This window comes from Neopelma chrysocephalum, unplaced genomic scaffold (assembly GCF_003984885.1).
Source record: "Neopelma chrysocephalum unplaced genomic scaffold, ASM398488v2 Primary Assembly neopelma1_59, whole genome shotgun sequence".
Lineage (NCBI taxonomy): Eukaryota > Metazoa > Chordata > Aves > Passeriformes > Pipridae > Neopelma > Neopelma chrysocephalum.
Window position 1 is genome coordinate 3,154,931 of NW_020897714.1, and position 18,867 is coordinate 3,173,797.

Below are 18,867 nucleotides of genomic sequence, written 5' to 3' on the forward strand. Positions count from 1 at the left end.
GTGCTCATTTCCTTCCAGGGACTGTAAAGCTAAATACAATCCTTCTATAGGACTATATAAGGAAATATAAGGAGTACATACAGAGGGTAGTAAATTCCTTATATTTAAACCGGTAATCCTTAGACTTAAAATTTGTTTGAGTGTCAGTAAGTGATCATTCGTATTCTACAACAGCGTGCAAAGTGATGTAACATTTCTAGAAGATGTCGTAGATTCAGGGAAAACAGATCAGGCATTTTCTCTTGAAGTGAAATGGCTAATACATCACATTTCATGAAACTCTGCAGAATTGCTTGGCTTATGAAAGAAGTGTAGGACTTGATTTTTATTTTTTTTTCTTTTTTCTTCACTATGGAAAATAAGGCCTTTACCCTGCAAATTGTTATGTATGCGTTTAACTTGACATACAGCATATATTGCTGTGGATTCCACAGGACTGAATGCCGTGGATAGAGACATCTGTAACTGCTTACAAGACTGGAGCTAAAGAGCTTCAAAATAGAAAATGAACAGAGGCAGGTTTTGAAGTATGCAAGCAAAATAAGGGGAACAGAGATGCTTTCAGACATTGATCTACATCCTCGCTGTATATATTAATTCTGTGTTTCTGCAGTCCCTACACGCAAAAGTTTGGGGACAGGTGGAAGAAGTGGGCTGATTCAGTTTTCTAGACCAGGGCTCTCTCCAAGGGCTACTCAAGCGAAGCGTTGCTGTATTACCCCAGGCAGCATTTAACATATCCTTAAAATCCCTCCAGCTGAGGAGCGGGGCTCAGCACCGGCAGTCCTGGGTCCGTGGAGTAACGGCAGGGGGATTTCTGAGAGTTCCAGCCAGAGCTTACGGGGCGATTTTTTTCTCGGCATATTAATCCTATCGATTTAAGTAGGAGTATTTATCCTTTTCTGAGCTCCATCCCCACGTTAGTATGACAGCACTATTGTCGTCCAAACACGTAGTCGGCGGCTCTTTATTAAGTCTCTATAAATACGACACAGTAAGGGCGTTCAATATTTATGTGGCGAGCACACGCATTTGCGTGTAATCCCGGGCAGTCCTGCGGCTCGGAGGCTTTGCAGCCGCCCCGTCCCCGGCGGCTGCCCGGCCCTCGCTCTACGCCCGCCCCGGCCGGGGCTCCCGCCGCCGCCTCAGCGACCTCCCCCGGAGCCGCCGCGTGTGACACACCGGAGAAAAGCCTCCCTCATCCCCGCGTCGCCCCCGCCTCCCGCCCCCGCCCGCTCCCCCGGGGCGCCGCCGTCACCGCCGACAGCCGGAGCAGCCGCTGAAGCCGAGGGGCGGCGGGGCTTGCCCGCCTCTCCCCCCTTCCCATCCCTTTCCTTCCTTCGCCTCTCCCCGGTGCCTATATATAGCCGCCTCTGCTCGAGCCAGCCGGGAGACTGTTCTGTACCTGCAGGAGACAGGAAAGAGAAAATAAGAGGAGCCGCGAGGAGCGACTCTCCGGAGCCCGACCCGCTCGCAGGAAGAGGAGGACGGGCCCGGCCCACGCCGCTGTCCGGTGCCACCACTCCGGTGCCGGGCGAACCCCGCGGGGACGGCCCGATCTGCGCGGCGGCGCCCCCGGGGCGCGCATGGCTCGGGTGCTGCTGGGGCCGGGCAAGGAGCCCGACCCCGGCCCCGGCGGCTCGGGACGCGGGGAAAAGAGAGCTCCCTGCGGGCGGCGGTGTTAGCGGGGGGGCCGGGGCGGCAGAGCCCTCCCCCTTGGCGCCGAGGTGTGCTCGGCGGCATGTGCTGAAGTGCCCCGCAGAAGCCGCACAAGTTGTCTGCGCGGCGCGGCCCCGGCGGCCGGACGGCGGAGAGCGCCCGCCGCCTCCTGCCCGACCTGACCTGACCTCGTCCCGTCCCTCCGACCGGGAGCCGCTCCCCAGCGGGGTTCCCGGCGGCCAGGGTGATGCGGCTTGTCGGGAAGTGAGGGGCGGTGCGTCCCACCTGGGCTCAGGGCCCCCCTGCCTCGGAGCCTTCCATGCTTTCGGGGCCCCCTCGGGTGGCGGCGGCCCCGCGGGAGGCGGGAGCGGCGCTGCCGTGATGGCCTTGGAGGAGAAACGGGAGAAGCGCCCGCCCGTCACCCCCATGATGATCGAGGAGGAGGCCGCCCTGCGGAACGGCAGCCGGGGACTGACGCCGGGACCCTGGGCCGAGGCGGCGGGGCCAAGACCCCGCACCACGGAGCGGCATATCGCCGTGCACAAGCGGCTGGTCCTGGGCTTCGCCGTCTCCATCCTAGCGCTGCTGGCGGTGACCATGATCGCCGTGCTGCTCAGCGTCCGCTTCGAGGAGTGTGGCGCCGCCGCCGACGGCCCGCCGCGGGCCAGCGGCAACGGGAGCCTTTCGGGGGCGGCCCGGCAGCCACCCGGTGCGGGGCAGCCCTCCGGCCAGCCAGAGGAGGAGGCGCGGGGCGGGGAAGCGGCGGAGGAAGAGGAGGAGGAGGAGGAGTGGCAGCGGCGGCAGGAGTTGCCGCCTTGGGCCCGGCCGCGGCTGCCGCGGCACCTGCGGCCGCTGCACTACAACCTGATGCTGAGCGCCTTCATGGAGAACTTCACCTTCAGCGGGGAGGTGAACGTGCAGCTAGAGGTGCGCAACGCCAGTCGGTACATCGTGCTGCATGCCCACCGCATGCACATCGAGGCGGTCCGCGTGGCCGAGGACAAGCTGGCCGGCGGCGTGCGGGTGGCCCGCACCTTCTTTTACCCCCAGACACAGGTGTTCGTCGTGGTCCTCAACCGCAGCCTAGAGGTGCAAAGAAGTTACAACCTCAAGATAATCTACAACGCCCTCATCGAGAACGAACTGCTGGGCTTCTTCCGCAGCTCCTACGTTCTCCACGGCGAGCGAAGGTAGCGGAGCGGCCGCGTCGCCAACTCGGTCCGAAGTTGGCAGTCCCCGCGCCGAACTTCGGGCGGGGCGGCGCTAGGACCCGGCGGTCGCGGAGCTGCCCGGCGGGTGATGCCGCGGGCTCCGCGCCGCCCGGCCCCGGCGGTGCCGCCGAGGGGCGCAGGGCTGTGCCAGCCGCCCGGGCAAGGGCTGCGGCGGGGAGGAGCGGCCGCCAAGTCCAATCGGTCGGTCGGTAAGCACAGGCCGGGCCTCGCCTGCCGCTGCCGCCGCTCGCTGGGCGTTCCCTTAAGGCTGGCGCTGGCAGGGTGGAGCTGCGGAGGCTCTGGGGGACCGTGAGTCCTTGCCCGCTCCGCGCCACCGGCTGGTGTCGGGAGAGCGGCTGGAGCGTGCCGAGGCTGACAGGCTGCGTGGGAGCGAGCGGGGGCGGGCGGAGCGGGGCGGACCGGCCTGGGGCCGTGCGGTCGGCTCGGCCGGGGTTAGCCGGGGCTGCTGGCAGGTGAGCGGAGCGCTCCGCCTGCGCGCCCGCCGGGGCGGGGAAGGCTGCGGGTCAGGAGATGCCCCAGCGCGGCTTGCGGACGGACGAGGATAACGAGCCAATTTCCAGGGTGGCAAGAGTGAAGCAGACCGTCCGCTCGGTCCCTGTTGGGGCAGGCCCGGAGAGGAGACTCCGGGTCTGTTTGATAAACACTCCGTGTTTGGCTGCCGTGTGCCCTTGTGTGACAGCCTTGCCAGCAGCGGGACTTCTATGCTGGTTTGATTTTATTTTATTATCTGAAGCAAAAACGTGGTGGGATGTGATTTCACGTAACGTGAATACGTTTACACTTCTGCAGCTGAGTCGCTGCAGGTTTACACCCTGTGACCGGGCAAACCTAATTAGTTTTCATGCAGAACAAGATTCAGTATTTACTCATGTTGTTATATCTCCTTGGGTTCCTGTCGAGGCCCTTGTTATGGTAGGCAAGGTCACTGTGGAGGTCCCCGTTTAGGCAGTTACAGAGGCTTTCTTTTTTAAAGTAGTTTTCTAACCACAGTCAGGCTTTGCAATAGAAAAGAAAGGTGGGATGGGCTTCATGGTTCTGTCATGGCATATCATTTTAAAATTAGTTTATTTTTAAGCCGTCCTTTCTTGAAACTTGTATGAAACACCTGCAGTGACAGGTTTTCTCTTCCTGAATCTTACTGTTTTATACTGCGAAGTGAAACAAAGAGTTTATAGTTGGAAGAACTTGGCAAAAATACTTAGTCAAACATGAAAAGCATCCTCATTAACTGAATTAAATTAAAAGTCCTTTTATTAAAACATATTTTCATTACTATGATTATTGAGAGTTTTAAACAGTCTGATGTTAGAACTGCAAGCAGAATTGAAATTAAGTTTTTGCAATTTGTCATCAAAGTGAAATAAAATGGAAATTTGAAAAAGCATGGTTGTAGGAAAAGATGCGGATAAAATGCCTGTTATCACGGATGATTGAATGACTAGGATAGTTGGGAGTTCTCACAGACCTGTATGGAAATAGGCAAATCAGAAAACAAAATACTGTTAACAGCAGGGGGTATAACTCACTTTACGAATCCAAGAAGTTATTTAAGCAGATATTATTCTTGTGTATATAGACTTTGTATAGGAGTAATTGAAATGTCGAATAGGTGTGGCAGTGACATTTTTTCAGAGTTACTGTACAATCTGTACTTCAATACAGATTCCCTAGTTAAGATTTAAAAACCACCACCAACAAAAAAAGGTCCATTCACTTTTTCAGTCATCAGAGTAATTTAAGACACAGACTGGAAGGCAATATAAAATGTGTTTCCCAGTATTCTGTGTGTAACTTTTCAGATATGAATTGCTTTGTTTTTAATACACTAAGTATAGTCATACAAGATCTAAGGATAGATACCTTACCTTATGTAAGGTAGCATTGCTATATTGAAATCAATGGCATGTTTTTTCTTTACATCAGTTCATTTCTATTTCTTTCCGTAAAATGTTTTTAAAACTGTAATCATTGCGTGGTTATAGTTTCAGGTGTTAAATAGAAGTAGTGTTTTTCAACTGGCACAGGCTTAATGACTCACTGTAGTATAAAGTGAATAATACACATTCTAAAGCAGGGAACATCTTTGATCAGAGCGTGCTCTTACAATGTAACAATTTGCATTTTTATTAATAACCCATTTTATAATGTAATACATATAACCGTTTGTGGCCCTTAAATGTGGACAACTTCTATTATGATAGACAGACAGGCTTCTTGCATGCTCTGGGAGAGTTTGATGTTCCAGCAGGGCTTTAGCTTTTGACATCTTTGTATCTGATTAAAATACAGTAGCCTCATTGGAGTAAAGTTGCTATAAAAGGGTCCAAGCTATCATTTTTTCCACTTTTGTTGTACATGAGGAGCTAATAACTCTGGGTAACTGTGAGGTATCACAAACATAGTAATGCCTTCACTTTATGATTTTTTTCCCTAAATTTAGTTTCTGTGGTCTTCACAGGTGAAAGTCATAAATCAGTCTGAAATGTTGACAGCTGCATAAAAGCAGCTTCTGACTTAAGTCTTTTCTACTGTATTTGAGATGTAAAATGCAAGTGATATGCTACAAATTTACTTAGCATTATGTGCCAGAATTTACTGGCACATAATACAGAGCTCCTGTAGAGTACTGTAAAAATATGCAGGCATAATTTAAGTGAACATCAAACTGTGGCATAAATGAAAAGGAAAAAAAAATTCTTACATCACAGAGACAAAACAAACAGACATATTCTTTCGTCTTGTAACAACTAAGATGTCAAAATAGATAGGTTGTTGAGGAAACACATCTTCCTTTAATAGATGAGATGGGATTAAAACAGCGGTGAAGTACTGCTGTGGGTATGCTCAGAAAACAGGCTGCAAGCCTGTCATTCCCTAAAGTAAAACTTTTTATGGTCATATTTTTGGGAATTGGAGATAAAAATGTTGGTGCCCGGAGTGGTGTGTAAAGAGATGGATGAAACACTCGGCTTGCTCTTCAGTTTTATTATGGTGTAGAAGTTTGCTTGTTTTACTTGAACACAGAGACGGGTAGATAAACAGAGACAATGTTTTGGGTTTAGTTTGTTTGGGTTTTTAAGTATAAATGTTTCTGTTTTGGGAAGCAGTTTTAACTTTTTGTTTGTTTTGTTTTATGGCACAACAAGCAAATTGATGTTTGATACTAATGCTCGTGTTATAAATATCACCATTATTGGTAGTTGATGTATTTTTAGTATGAAATATTGACCACCCAGTGTTTGCCCAGTTACATCTATGTGGATATATATCTACCTGTCTGAGAGAATACAGATGATTAAGCGTTTACGAGGGTTATCAAGTTACCAGGATTTATTACCTGGTGAAGAGATTGTTTCAATGGCCTAATGAGTATTAAATATAAAAGTATTAAAGAGGGAGGCTGGGGAGGGGGAACAAGGAAAAGATTGTTTATTTGGAGAGTGTCACAGTATAAATGGTGTTCCCCGAGTATAAATTTACATGTATGTTGGAACTCATTAAAATTGTTAATTTCAGGGGAAAGTTTGTCATTCTTGCTGTATTAATAACAGGCCAGTACAGTTTTCCATGCTCACTTGAGGCTTCTGTTGATGTCTGTAGCTGCTTAGAGTGTGCCTAGAATGCAGAATCAGGTCCACTTGAAATACTTCATATATAAATTAAGTTGCTTTGCTTCATTTAATTGGCTGATTTGACTTTGTTGCACTAGTACAAATCCACTGATAATATGGAATTTTTCTGGGTTAACGCTAGAATACCTAGCACCAAATTTTAACCTTAGATTTAGCAACCTTATGCAGAGTTATGGTTTTAGTAATCCGTGTTTTGTAACAAGTCAAGAAAAATGTCGTATGATGAGTTCCTTCAATAAGTGCTAGCCAAAAAAGTCTTTTTATTTTAGACTGATCGTAAATGCTTCAGTGGTGGAAAAATTTTTCAAATTTTTAAAAAATTATCCTTATTTGAAAGAGGTGATAATTCACTGAAAAACATATATCTAGTTCTACGAGGTGCAGGTGCAAGAAAAAAGTGTAACGTTTCAATAAATTTATTTCTTCATTTTCTCCAAGAAGTTTTAGAAAAAGTTAATTAGATACTTCACTTTCCTTATGGGCTACCTATTTTCTTCCTCAGTGTTAGAGGGTATCACATTGCAAAATAATGGTTATAGACTGATTAATAATAGGTGCCACCGTTTTCATTATATCAAAACCGTCCACCCATCCTGTTCCCTCAGAGGAATAACAGATGATTAGTCAGCCTCTAAAATTTTGATAAATGTTTGCCTGGTATCTAAAATTGCCCGGTTATTTCCACTGAGGGAACCTTGGAACATGGAGACATGAATCAATACTACTTAAAAAGCCTATGTATGTGCTACCTTTACAGTTACATAGTTGGCCCATGGTAATTTTTTCATTCTGCACGCCTCTAGAAAATACTTTTATCAAACCCCATAATTCAACCTTTGAAGTGTAACTTCTTGTTTCTGCAAAAAGATCATTGCACATGGGTTTTCTTTTTATGTGTAAGTATAAGTCTCTACCCAGAAAGTTTCCTTTTCTATATCTGGGTTAAAATCTCTTTAGTTCCACAGTATACAGTTACAGATTTTATTGTCAAGCTAAAGCCTTCCCATTCTCTACAGTGGCATAATAAATATCTTTTCCTCCTTCAGAGATCTTTTAATAATTTGACTCATTAACTGAAAATATTTATTTCTTCTCTATACAATACTCCAGAAAAGAAAACCACATGTAGAAGAGCAGTGAAATAGTTTGTGCTTGTTTAATCATTTACTTACATTTGTAATTTGGCAAAGCTCACAGAACTGTTTTTGGACATGCACAGACACAGAAGTGCTGTATAGCACTGTGTCCCAGGCCTATGTGCAGCTGATACAGAATTAATCAGCGGTGGAAAACAACGACCCTCCTGTGTGCACTGTGTGACCGTAAGTTCTCATGCCCAAAGAAAGGCAAAGTGCCCTGTCAGTCTCTTAGGGGAGAGTGAACTCCCCGGAGGCTGTTAAATCCTGATTTGAACTGAGGACTGTGCTTGTTTTACATTGTATAATCACTAGTGGCTCACTTTTTTCCCCACATATTGATGAAAAATACCGCTAGAATCTGAAGTTTGATAAAAGACAAGGAGTTATTTATTTAACGTCACTGTGGTGTCTGCAAATTTGTATGAAATTTGTAGACCGTTACTTTGTATCAATTGCATTGCAGTAGAGGTAGTAAGAAAGTGATAAAGCAGTGTTCAAACCGTTGTTTGAACTGTTTTCAGCAGTTATACAGTTGTATTTTTTCCCCCTCTAAACCACAATAGTGAAGCAATGTCTTATTTGTATGTTTATGAATCAAGTGCTGGGCACAGTTAGTAATTACTTTTTATTTTTGTTTGCTGCTTTTCTAGGTTTCTTGCTGTTACGCAGTTTTCTCCTACTCACGCCAGAAAAGCCTTTCCTTGCTTTGATGAGCCCATCTACAAGGCCACTTTCAAAATCAGTATCAGACATCAAGCAACTTACTTGTCTTTGTCCAACATGCCAGTTGAAACTTCTGTTTTTGAAGAAGATGGATGGGTTACAGATCACTTTTCACAGACCCCTCTTATGTCCACGTATTACCTAGCTTGGGCAGTGTGCAATTTTACATACCGGGAAACTGTCACCAGGAGTGGAGTAGTTGTAAGTATTTCTAATATATCAAACACATTTCACTACTTTGAAAACCCTCACTTTTTAGAGGGGATCATACCATCAAGTACTTAAAGTATTTTCTTGATTAGCATTTCTAAAATTTGCTAGTGTATTTAATGATGGTGTGTATTGTTTCTGACCTTTTCTGGAGGTTTGTCTAAAGTTTTTGGTTTGTCTTGGGCTTTTTGTAACTGGTTAACTTAGTAGGTGTGGTTGTCTGATGAAATTTTAAGCTTTTAAATATGCCATTTCACTTCACTTTGGTTTTCTTGGGAAGTTTTGTCTTGTTTTTCCTGTAGCCTTTTCAATACCAGTGTTCATGAGACTATTAAAAGAAAGCAGTAGTACTGGGTTGAGAAAGTAGTAGGGTTTCCAGTCTCCTTCCTTCAGTACTGACATGTTCTATGGTTTGCTGTGTGCTAGCTCAGGAGGCTGATACAGTAATCTCTATCTTAGATCTCTTGCTCAGAAGCAGGACTTTGCAACCTACCTGCTTCCTGAGGTTGATGGAAGCACTAATTTTCTGAAGCCATTGTTTCTTAATATGGCTTGGTTCCAGGAGTTAGACCATGACCTTTATTTATGTCAGTTTTGGTTTTGTGTACAAATAGCAAGCTCAAAACTGTATAACAAGCCAAAACATACCTGAGAAATGCTGTCAGCTTAATAGAATATTTCACAGAGCTGTCATCTTGATTTTTCAGGTGAACATACAGAGAAATTCTTCCTTCTTAGTTACTGTGAATAACAAAACAGAGCTAGTTCTGGAAGCAGAGGACTAGACAGCAGTTTGATCTGTGCACCTGAGCAAAGGGATGTTTACCTTATACTTTTGCAAATGCTGTATGACTTTGTTCTGTAATGTGGGGGCATGAGGAAGGCCTGCAGGCTGATCATATTGGGAAACAGATCCTTAAACACTTTGAGCCAGCCTAAGCATTGTGCTGCTGCGCAGGGAGCTGATCCCATCTTCTCTGAACCAAAGGTATTCTTTACCTTCCTTGTACCAACCTTCACCTCTGTACAGCCATATGATCTGGCTGAAAACTGACCTGAAAAAGGAATGAAAATGTGGTAAGTTTTCAACCAAAACACATCTCTAATCCAGGTTTTTTTGTGCAACTGCCAGAGCCCTGGCATGGATTTAAGGCTGTGCTGATGGAAGGTGGACCAGGAAACCCCTCTGCATTGGCATCTCTCATTTACGTCATACTGAAGGGGTCAGCAAATAAGTCTTGTTTTTGTCACTGAAACAGTTAGATAGGACACTGGGGGTCTTTCACTCCTCTTCAGCCTTTTTGTACCATGGCTGGCAGACTATGACACTACTCTCTGGCCCCACAAGAGGAGGAAGCATGACTAGGAAGTGGTTCTTTGAGGTGCTTTAACATATGAGTACAAGGATATGGGAACTGCCAAGGCCATGCTTGCAGTCCTCATATTACCTTCGATGGCTGAAAGGCTTAGAGTTTGTGGTTTGGATTTTTGGTGGGGTTTTGGGGTTATTTATTGTGGTCAACCCATGATATGTATTTATTTATTTATTTATCTGGATTGTTTCTCTTGTCAGTAATTCTCTTGGATTAATTTAGAAAAGGAACTCAAAAGTGCCAAGGTAAAGAAATAAGGAAGGAGAAGTGGATGCCTGGTTCTTAGTCTTGCTTCTAGCAGATTAAATATTTGTACAATTTCTATTGCTCTTGGGATGAGAAACTGGTTGCCTCTGACTTTGTAATACTCATAGAATCATAGAATGGTTTGGGTTGGAAGAGACCATAAAGACCATCTAGTTCCAACCCCCCCTACCATGGACAGCGACAATTTCCACTAGATCAGGTTGCTCAAAAGCCCCATCCAACCTGTCCTTGAGCACATCCATGGATGGGGTATTCACAGCTTTTGTGGGCAACCCATTCAAGTGTCTCACCACCCTCACAGTAAAGAATTTCTTCGTAATATCTAATCATACCCTCTTTCAGTTTGAAACTGTTACTCCTCGTCCTATCACTACACTCACTGATAAAGAGGAGTGTTCACTGGCCTAGTAGAACAGGGTAGAGGTATCAGGCTGTTTCTCACTTGTTTTCAACTGATATGGGAACAGGCTTCAATTCAGGTAGGATTTGATGATTTTCATTATAATGTACTTTACCTGGTGAAGGATTTAACCTGAAGCTAAGAATGCCTGGTAGTTTTCAACTTTAGAAAACACTGAGGGCTCTAATAAGATGGAAGTTGTTTGGTGTATACTCTGGTAGGTAGGTCTCATGTTCCTTGGGTTCTAATACAGAGTAATGCTTGGAAATTTTTGCTACGTTATGCTACGTTGTTATCTCACTCTGAAGTGTCCTGGGCCCATCGGAGAACCAGCTGCAAGCACTTTGGCTTTCAACATTAGTGTCAGCAACTGTATGAAACATGGGGGATGGGCCTTAGGACCATCATCAGTTTGAAACATAAAACCTACTTTCTCTTTAACTAATTTTCTTGTAGTGTTGTTCAGAGCTCATATCCTGCAGACTTTTGCTGCTTGAATATGTTTGGTAACCTGAAGAAAAAGGCACACTCATGTCTTATAGATACCAGTTGGTAACTTTCTGCCGCTCTTGTGTTTGGCAAAACTGGTCTCATGACTTCAGGTTTAACACAGATCTGAAGAGAAAATCCAAGTATTTGTTAGGAATTTGTGGCTACTAGAGCCTACGTAGATTGAGATAGTTTGAGATAGTTTGGTTAGTCTAGAGTTTTAGCTCTTGTTTTTCATAATATACCTCTGTGATAGGGACATTACTGCCCAGGAATACCAGAATAGTTCACACTGGGTTATTGGTTAAATATATCCTGCTATTTTTCAGTCCATTTGGGATCTGATCATGTTTAATCATGGTTCAGTTTTGTTGGAAGAGTATTTTTTAAGGTATGAACTCACAACAAGCACTTTAGTTCAGAACTGTGTCCTTTCAGTTGAATTGCTGAGGTAATCCATCTCTTTGAGTCTCTTGTGTTGCAGTACCAGGAGTTCATGGACACTACTGGCTGAATTTGAAAATGACTGAATCCTTGCACATGCAATTTTCAACTTCTTGGTTTCCTTCAAAGCCACTTTTTCGTTAAAATATAGTTATTCCTGTGGCAGTTAATATAAATGTACAATAAAAGTAAGTTTGCTTCTAAAAATGAATGGATTTTCAGGAAAATTAAACAAACCTTCAATTGAAGCATCATGATAAGCAATTTCTTGCATTGGTGAATCTATCTTCAATTCAATTAAGGCAATGTATATTTATTTTGTAGACATATTGTAGACATCTAAAAGGCTTCACACTGCATATACTTTTGCTTTTCTTTTGGCACATGCCTAAACCTGGTTTTGATTCACAAAACATTTTGAGGGCAGGGGGCTGTCCTTTCAAATTTTGACAGCATGGTAATGATTAAAATCTCACCTCTTTTCCAGCTGACCAGTATTAATAAAATGCCGTGGTTAAGAGTGTATAAACTCTGAGAGGAACAGAAATAACTGTGAGATTAAAAGCAGTTTTGTTCCTCAAAACTGCTTAAGTGTTAGCTGTTCAGTTTTTCAAAGACCTCAAAATTAGTTTAACATTAGTTTAAGTGTGACATTCAATACAAGTCAAATTATAAATAGAAACTGACTTTTGGAAAGCTTAGGTAGCCAATCAAAACAGTAATTTTTCCATATCCTATATAATTCTTGGAGACATGAAGATGTTCTATATTTCATATACTAAAATTAATTTACAATTAAGACAAACAGTTATTTTCTAGGAGCACAGCTCAGTGGACATAAATCATTAGCATAACTCTTTAGTCCATATAGATCTGATCAGAATCCCATCCAGAGTAGGTAATTTAAAAGCAGAACTGCCTTTTTTGTATGCATTACAGATATATAATATGTTTTTTAGATTAATCTGGGATTACAGGAAATCATTGCAACTGCTTTTGTCTTTGGGCAGGGGCTTTGTTCCTGTGGAAAGGGTTGTGGTGCAGTCATCTATGTTGCTGTGGTCTAGGGAGCAGTATAGTTCTACCAGGGTAGTGCTTGAGGTAATGCGGTATGGAGGGAGGAGGAATGCCCTTACAAGCAAGCTTAGCTGATCATTGTATGGCTCTAGCAGGTGTGAGCTGTAGTTGGTGAAAATCACGGGATCTGTGTCATCTTTGCACAGTATGATAATCCAGAAAACTCCACTTACCTCCATATATTTGCTTGGTTCTACTCTTACGTTGCATTTCCTAATCATACCTCTTATATATATTCTTTCTCAATAATTCTTTAAAACAAAATATTGCTGGCTGGATTGTATTGTATGTTACATCATGTCTGTGTCTCTTTCTTTCATTATTGTCTTTAGCTGTGGTTTCAATTCACCAGGCCTTTTCCTACTATTGTTGCTTTATTTTTTCCCGTTTGGATTAATTTTCACGGTACTTCATGTTTAGCTGTGCTTCTGTTCTTCAAAGCCTCTGTTTCTCATTCCTTTGTCAGGTGAACATGGAAACTCACTATATCCTGCATGGCTTTTCACTGTCTCGTAAGTTATTTTAATTCCTTTTTATCCCCTGCTAATTCTTTCTCTTTTCAGTTAGTGGAAGGAGTGGGCACTCAGGGACAAAGCACAGTGTATCAATTGAGATGAACGTAGTGCTGGAAAGAGATGTTTTGGGGTGATTCCCATTCTACCACTTTTTTTGCTGTGGATGGGATGTGGAGATAGGTATGGAAATAAAATGCCAACTGGCAGCTCTCTTGTCAGGGGGAGTATCTGCTAAAAAAAAAAGTGTGTGGAAAGGAGTGGAATCAAGAGGAATTCTGGGTGCAGGGGTTTAAAGAGACAAGTGCAGACAGTGCCAGAGCAGATGGGAATGAGCAGCTGTGAAAGAAAGTGGCTATCTGGCTGGGTGGTGGTGAGTGGGAGGAAGAATGCTGATGGAACACAGTGCCTTAAGAAGAATTTTGTGTGATTTCACTTTTCCTACTCCCGCTTCTATTCCAAAATGGTTGCAGCGTGTGCTGCAGGGCTGGCGTTGTGTGGCTGACAGCAGCCAGGTCAGCTGCTCAGGGCAGAACCTCCACTGTCTGACTGAGCCCATGTGCATTCCATTTTGAAGAGACCTCTGCAAGCTGGTATGTCTTGGTTTCAGCTGTATTAAACATTACTGTAGAGTCATCAGTGCTGAGTAATTTGCCATAATACAGAAAAAGACCTTGAGGCTAAGGAAGTTCTTATGATAAGAATCATACCACAATAAGGCCAACCTTTATTGCACTGCTTTTATTTTGTTATTACTTTATCTAAGATGTAATTAGAGATCACAAGCTCCTGGTTAAAGATCTTACTTCAATACTTTGCAGTACATTTAAGTCTTATGCTGGCCAATCAGGAGGAGCTCTAATAATTTGGCTAAAGGAAAATAAGATAATTACTGTTTCCATAGTGCTCTCTGGCTTAAAGAGAGCCTGCATAAATGTCCTGGCACTGAATTATCTCAAGCATGTGCTTGGGGGCTCACTCAGTTTGGCTCAGTATCACACAAAAAGGTATAGTGGTCTCAAAAATGGGATCTATGCAGTAATAGTTGCTTGATTCTGCACAAGTGAAAAATCATTTTTATCCAGGAAGGGCTAGAGAACAGAGTCAAATAAGCAGACTTAGGTCAGAATTGGTGTGTGTCCAACAGCTCATGTTGGTTTAGTTCCAGCACCATGGGAGACCATGGTTTTATCCATGTCCTTAAGACAGGATGACTGGAAGTAGTATAGTGTTTCTAGCAATCCATGAGATGCTGGGCAGCTGTGCTGGGCATTCCCTCATCTGCAGTGTGGGGGTCAGTCTGAGGAGACTAACAAGCTGACTTTTATTAATAGTCTAAAAATAAGAAAAAAACCCAGGTTGAACACCAAAATAACTTTTTTTCCCAGTGAGTTTTGTCATTTGTTAGTTCCTAGAAAAAAAAGAAAATATCAGTTTCTGTCTAAAATAATAACTACATTTTGTGCAGTTCAGCCTGTAGCTTCTAGAAAATTATTTGAAAAATGTATTAATATTTTTATTTAATAGGAATGACCTCAAAACCAGGCAATTTCTCTCAGCTAATGACAACCTGGATTAAAGGCCTAAGGCTCTTCCTTAGGCCCTCTCTTCAGCTGCTGGTTAGTGATTGCCAGCAAAGTCTCTTCATCAGTTATTATTTATTAATCAGTATTGAAGCAATTATACATGAGATAATTCTTTGTGGGTGAGCATATTGGTTACAGCAGAATGATTTAGCTATCAAAAGTAGGATTAGTCCTCAATTAAAATTAAGTTTTCTTCCTCCTCAACCTGAATTTAGTACAGCTCCAGAGTTGTGCTCTACTTTTGAAGCCCAGCAAAGTAACTTTTGTTAGCCCATCACTTACCACTGGGAGGCCACACATGTATCTGATAGACAGGTAACAGCTGACACAGGAAACACCAGACATATTTCTGAAGCCTAGTCCGATGCAGATTTGTAATGTTTAATCTTTATATGTCCTCAGATTTCATAGTGATATGATGATGCCCATTCATTTTTGGTCTTTATTACAAATGTACCAGTCTTGCCTTCCCCAGAATAGTTTTCATCAAACAGTTAAAAAAAATGCATGTTACAAAGAATGTGTTGAGAAGTATGTGATTATGTTGAGCTAGAAAAACACACACACATATGAACGTGGATAGGTGTGTTTGTGCTTTCTTTTTCCTGTATGAAGTTTTCTTTGTAGTAACAACAAAGGCTGGTTCTACAAGTATCTTTTACTCAGTTCAGTGCTTACTATTGTGCATTATTTTAGTTATGTAGGAAACTGTAATGTAATACAATAATAATCCAAAGAAATCATAGCCTTTTCAGATTGACTGAATCAGTATTTGTTTACCCATTCTGCTTCAGGTTTATATATTGAAAATGACTTCTAGTTTATTAATTTTTAAATACTATAGCTACAAAATGTGCTACAAACAAACAAAACCCTATGTGATCAGCATCCATGCTAAACTGAATATGCCAGGGAATCTGTTAAAAACATAAATTGCAAACTTGCAATCCATTGTTATTGATTTCTGGTTGAATTTGCAAGTCGAATACGCTAGGAAAACACTGAACATGCATTGTGCTTACTACTTTAAAAAAATTCTCTCCGTCAGCACTTGTAGTACATGCTGTATTTAAATGTGATATTTGTTTTATTAACATAAGTACCCAGCTGCAGTCTGCAAATAATACTATTGAATTGAAAGACTTGAGTTTGGGAACATTGTTTTGTTTTGGTTTTGGTAGGAAGATCACCTGTAAGTATCTGGGGGCAGTGGTGTACTTCGTATGTAGTAGCAAGAAGACTGTCAAAAAGCAAAATCAGTTTCTTAATTTGTGGCTATTTTGTAGGTTTATAGCTTGCCTGAGGAGAATGAGAGAGGCAGCACATGTGATTCTTTGCCTGATGGTTGTCAGAACAGTATCCTAATCGTAATTCTGTACATTCAGGAGCAGTTCAGCCTGTAGTTGCTTCATCTGAGGTCTCTGCTGGCTAATGAAAAGAAAGAAAGGTCTGAGACTCTTAGTACTTTCCACTCCTTCCCAGCTATTTGCCCAGAGTAAAGTAGTGTGAAGTCTCTGCAGTTCCTCCCATTTTCAACATTACAAGCAGGGGAAGGAGTGAGATGTAAAGGAGAGACTATCTTTCCTTTTCCTTTCATGTGCTAATGAGCATATGCTTACTAGTATGTAGTGTGACAATACAACTCACAGTAAAGACTGAACACCCGAGCTGTACTCTGCTTTTTGTATTCTGTTGTTTCATGTCTCCTTATGCCTCATATTCTGCTGTCATATTTGACTTCATTAACTTATTTGTTATGGTCTCTGTCCTTGTCATCAACATGAATTCTGCTTTCTGACTATTAACATGTTTCCATAAGAGTCATGCTCTTGCTATAAAAGCAAAAACAAGTGCCACATAATCTGTAGGAGGTATCTTACTCCAGAACAACGTAAAGGTTAACACATTCCTGCACCAGCCTGAACATCTGTCAGTCAAAGCAGTGTTATCCTGTATACCTACTGTAGTAACTGCACTCTGTGCAGTGAAAATGGATTACTGAGGCAGGTGACTTAGTTGACATCCAGTTGAGTGACAGATAACACTATTCCTGAGGGAGGAGAATGATGTGTACTTTTATTTGTTTATAGACCTGTGTCTCCACCAGGGTTTAGCTAAATTTTAATCATATTTTTCATACAGGAACAAGAAACTTAGCCTGTTTGTTCCCAGTTTTTATAGCCAGTGGTAGGAAAGTAACCACTATTTTCAGAGATTCATACCTGTTGGGAGCCCAACCCCTCCTTTTCCGACAGTCAGGTGTCTGTAATGTTTAGCCTTTAGACTTGCCTTTACTTGTTGTTTTAGTGTTGGAAAATCTGCACAAATGCCATCTTATTTTTGCCTTTGTCCCAGTACTTCTTGCTGCCTGGAGGTTTATGGTGTTTACCCCCTTTTTTACAAGTAGAGAACCTAGTCAATTTGATTTTCTACTAAGGTGTCTGTAGGGTTAACAAAGCTCTTTTGTTCTTCCGTTGGGGTTCTTTCACACTTCAGGTACCTCTTCTGAAGATTTTTCTAGTCATGTGGCAGAATGGAACGAGAGGCTGGAAAGCAGTGCCTTGGAAAGGGAGCTGGAGGTCCTGGTCAACAGGAAGTTGAATATGAGTCAGCAGTGCCCTGGCAGCCAGGAGGGCCAACCATGTCCTGGGGGCATCAGGCAAAGCATCGCCAGCCAGTCAAGGCAGGTGATTGTCCCACTCTACTCTGCTCTTGGGTGCCACAATATAAAATTGACGTTAAGCTCTTAGAGAATTTCCAAAGGAGGACTGTGAGGATGGTGAAGGGTCTGGAGGGTAAGCCTTATGAAGAGTAGCTGAGGTTGCTTGGTTTGTTCAGCCTGGAGAAGAGGAGACTGAGGGGAAACCTCATTGGTCTTCAGCATCCTCACTGGGGGAAGCAGAGGGGCAGGCACTGATCTCTTTACTGTTGTGACCAGTGACAGGACTTGAGGAAATGGCATGAAACTGAGTCAGGGGAGCTTTAGGTTACATATTAGGAAAAAATTTTTCACCCGAGTGTGCATGAGCACTGGGACAGGCTTCTCAGGAAAGTGGTCACAGCACCAAGCCTGTCTGAGTTCAAGGAGAATTTGGACGCTCTCAGACACATCCTATGATTCTTGGGGTGTCCTGCCTAGGGCCAGGAATTGGACTCTTTGATCCTGATGGGTCCCTTTCAACTCAGCATGTTCTATGATTCTATAAATGTGCTTTCCAGGGTCTAACCTGACTTGACATGTCTTTCCCTGCCTCTCTGCAAGGGTGTTGTTTGCACAGGGCAATGCTCTCATTCTCAAGTTTATTCCGTCTTGTAGCGGTTGTTGTGGCTGTCCAACTGCTCAAGCTCAGCACGTGACCCCATCCCCTGGCACCCCTCTCATGCAATGAGGTGGGGGAAGGTGCCAGAGAACCAGCTTTGTTGGCCTGCTTCCACTGAATGGTACCCCTAGGAGATCCTCTACTGCTCCTGCCTGGGAGCTTTCTGGCTGCTGCATGCTGTTGAGACATAGCAAGAGCAGTCAGAAATGAGAACTGAGCCTGTTATCTTTGTATTTGAAACAGCATAATTTGAAAGCAGATTATGTTTTTCTTTGAAGAGTAAATGACCTAAAGTATATTAAAAAAAGTTATCCCACAGTGGATTATCATGAAAAATATTTAGCCATGCATTTTTTTTCACAGCATGCAGTGGGGCAATGTGGGACAAAATGAGAAGATTAATATTTTATTTATTTGAAATTGCTGGGGGGGGGGATGGGATAAGAAGCAAAAGGTGGTTATTAGCATTTACCTCTGGGAGTATCCACACTTTCTTCCCTCCTGAGAGTGGTGATGGTTTGGTAGTCACAGCAGCTTGGAATCTCAATTAAGAGTTTGTATCCTCAGGACAGCAAGTAGTACCTTAGTTAATAAAGATAAAAGAAGAGGAGAATAAAAGGTGGAAGAAATAAAAAGTGGAGAAGGAAAAAGAGAAGTGAATTCCTATGGAAGAATTTTGAAGAAAGAAGTATAGCTACTGAATCATTTGCATACCACATTTTCCAATCCCCTGGCTAAATAAGTCACACTCCGTGGTTGAACAACAGTACATCATGCTGTGCTTTGTTTTACTGAAAAGTGTTC

The 18,867-nt window shown here is 43.2% G+C and overlaps 1 protein-coding gene across 2 annotated transcripts in view; it reads left to right on the forward strand.

The window, feature by feature from the left end:
• The first annotated feature begins 2,040 nt into the window (after positions 1-2,040).
• Positions 2,041-18,867, forward strand: part of TRHDE (thyrotropin releasing hormone degrading enzyme) — a 215,319-nt gene continuing 198,492 nt past the window's right edge. Inside the window, exons 1-2 of one of the 2 annotated variants that reach the window (XM_027679720.1) lie at positions 2,041-2,849; positions 8,313-8,586. In XM_027679720.1, the coding sequence (XP_027535521.1) occupies positions 2,041-2,849; positions 8,313-8,586 (1,083 nt within the window). The remainder of the gene's footprint in view (positions 2,850-8,312; positions 8,587-18,867) is intronic. The other variant, XM_027679721.1, reaches the window with a different exon arrangement.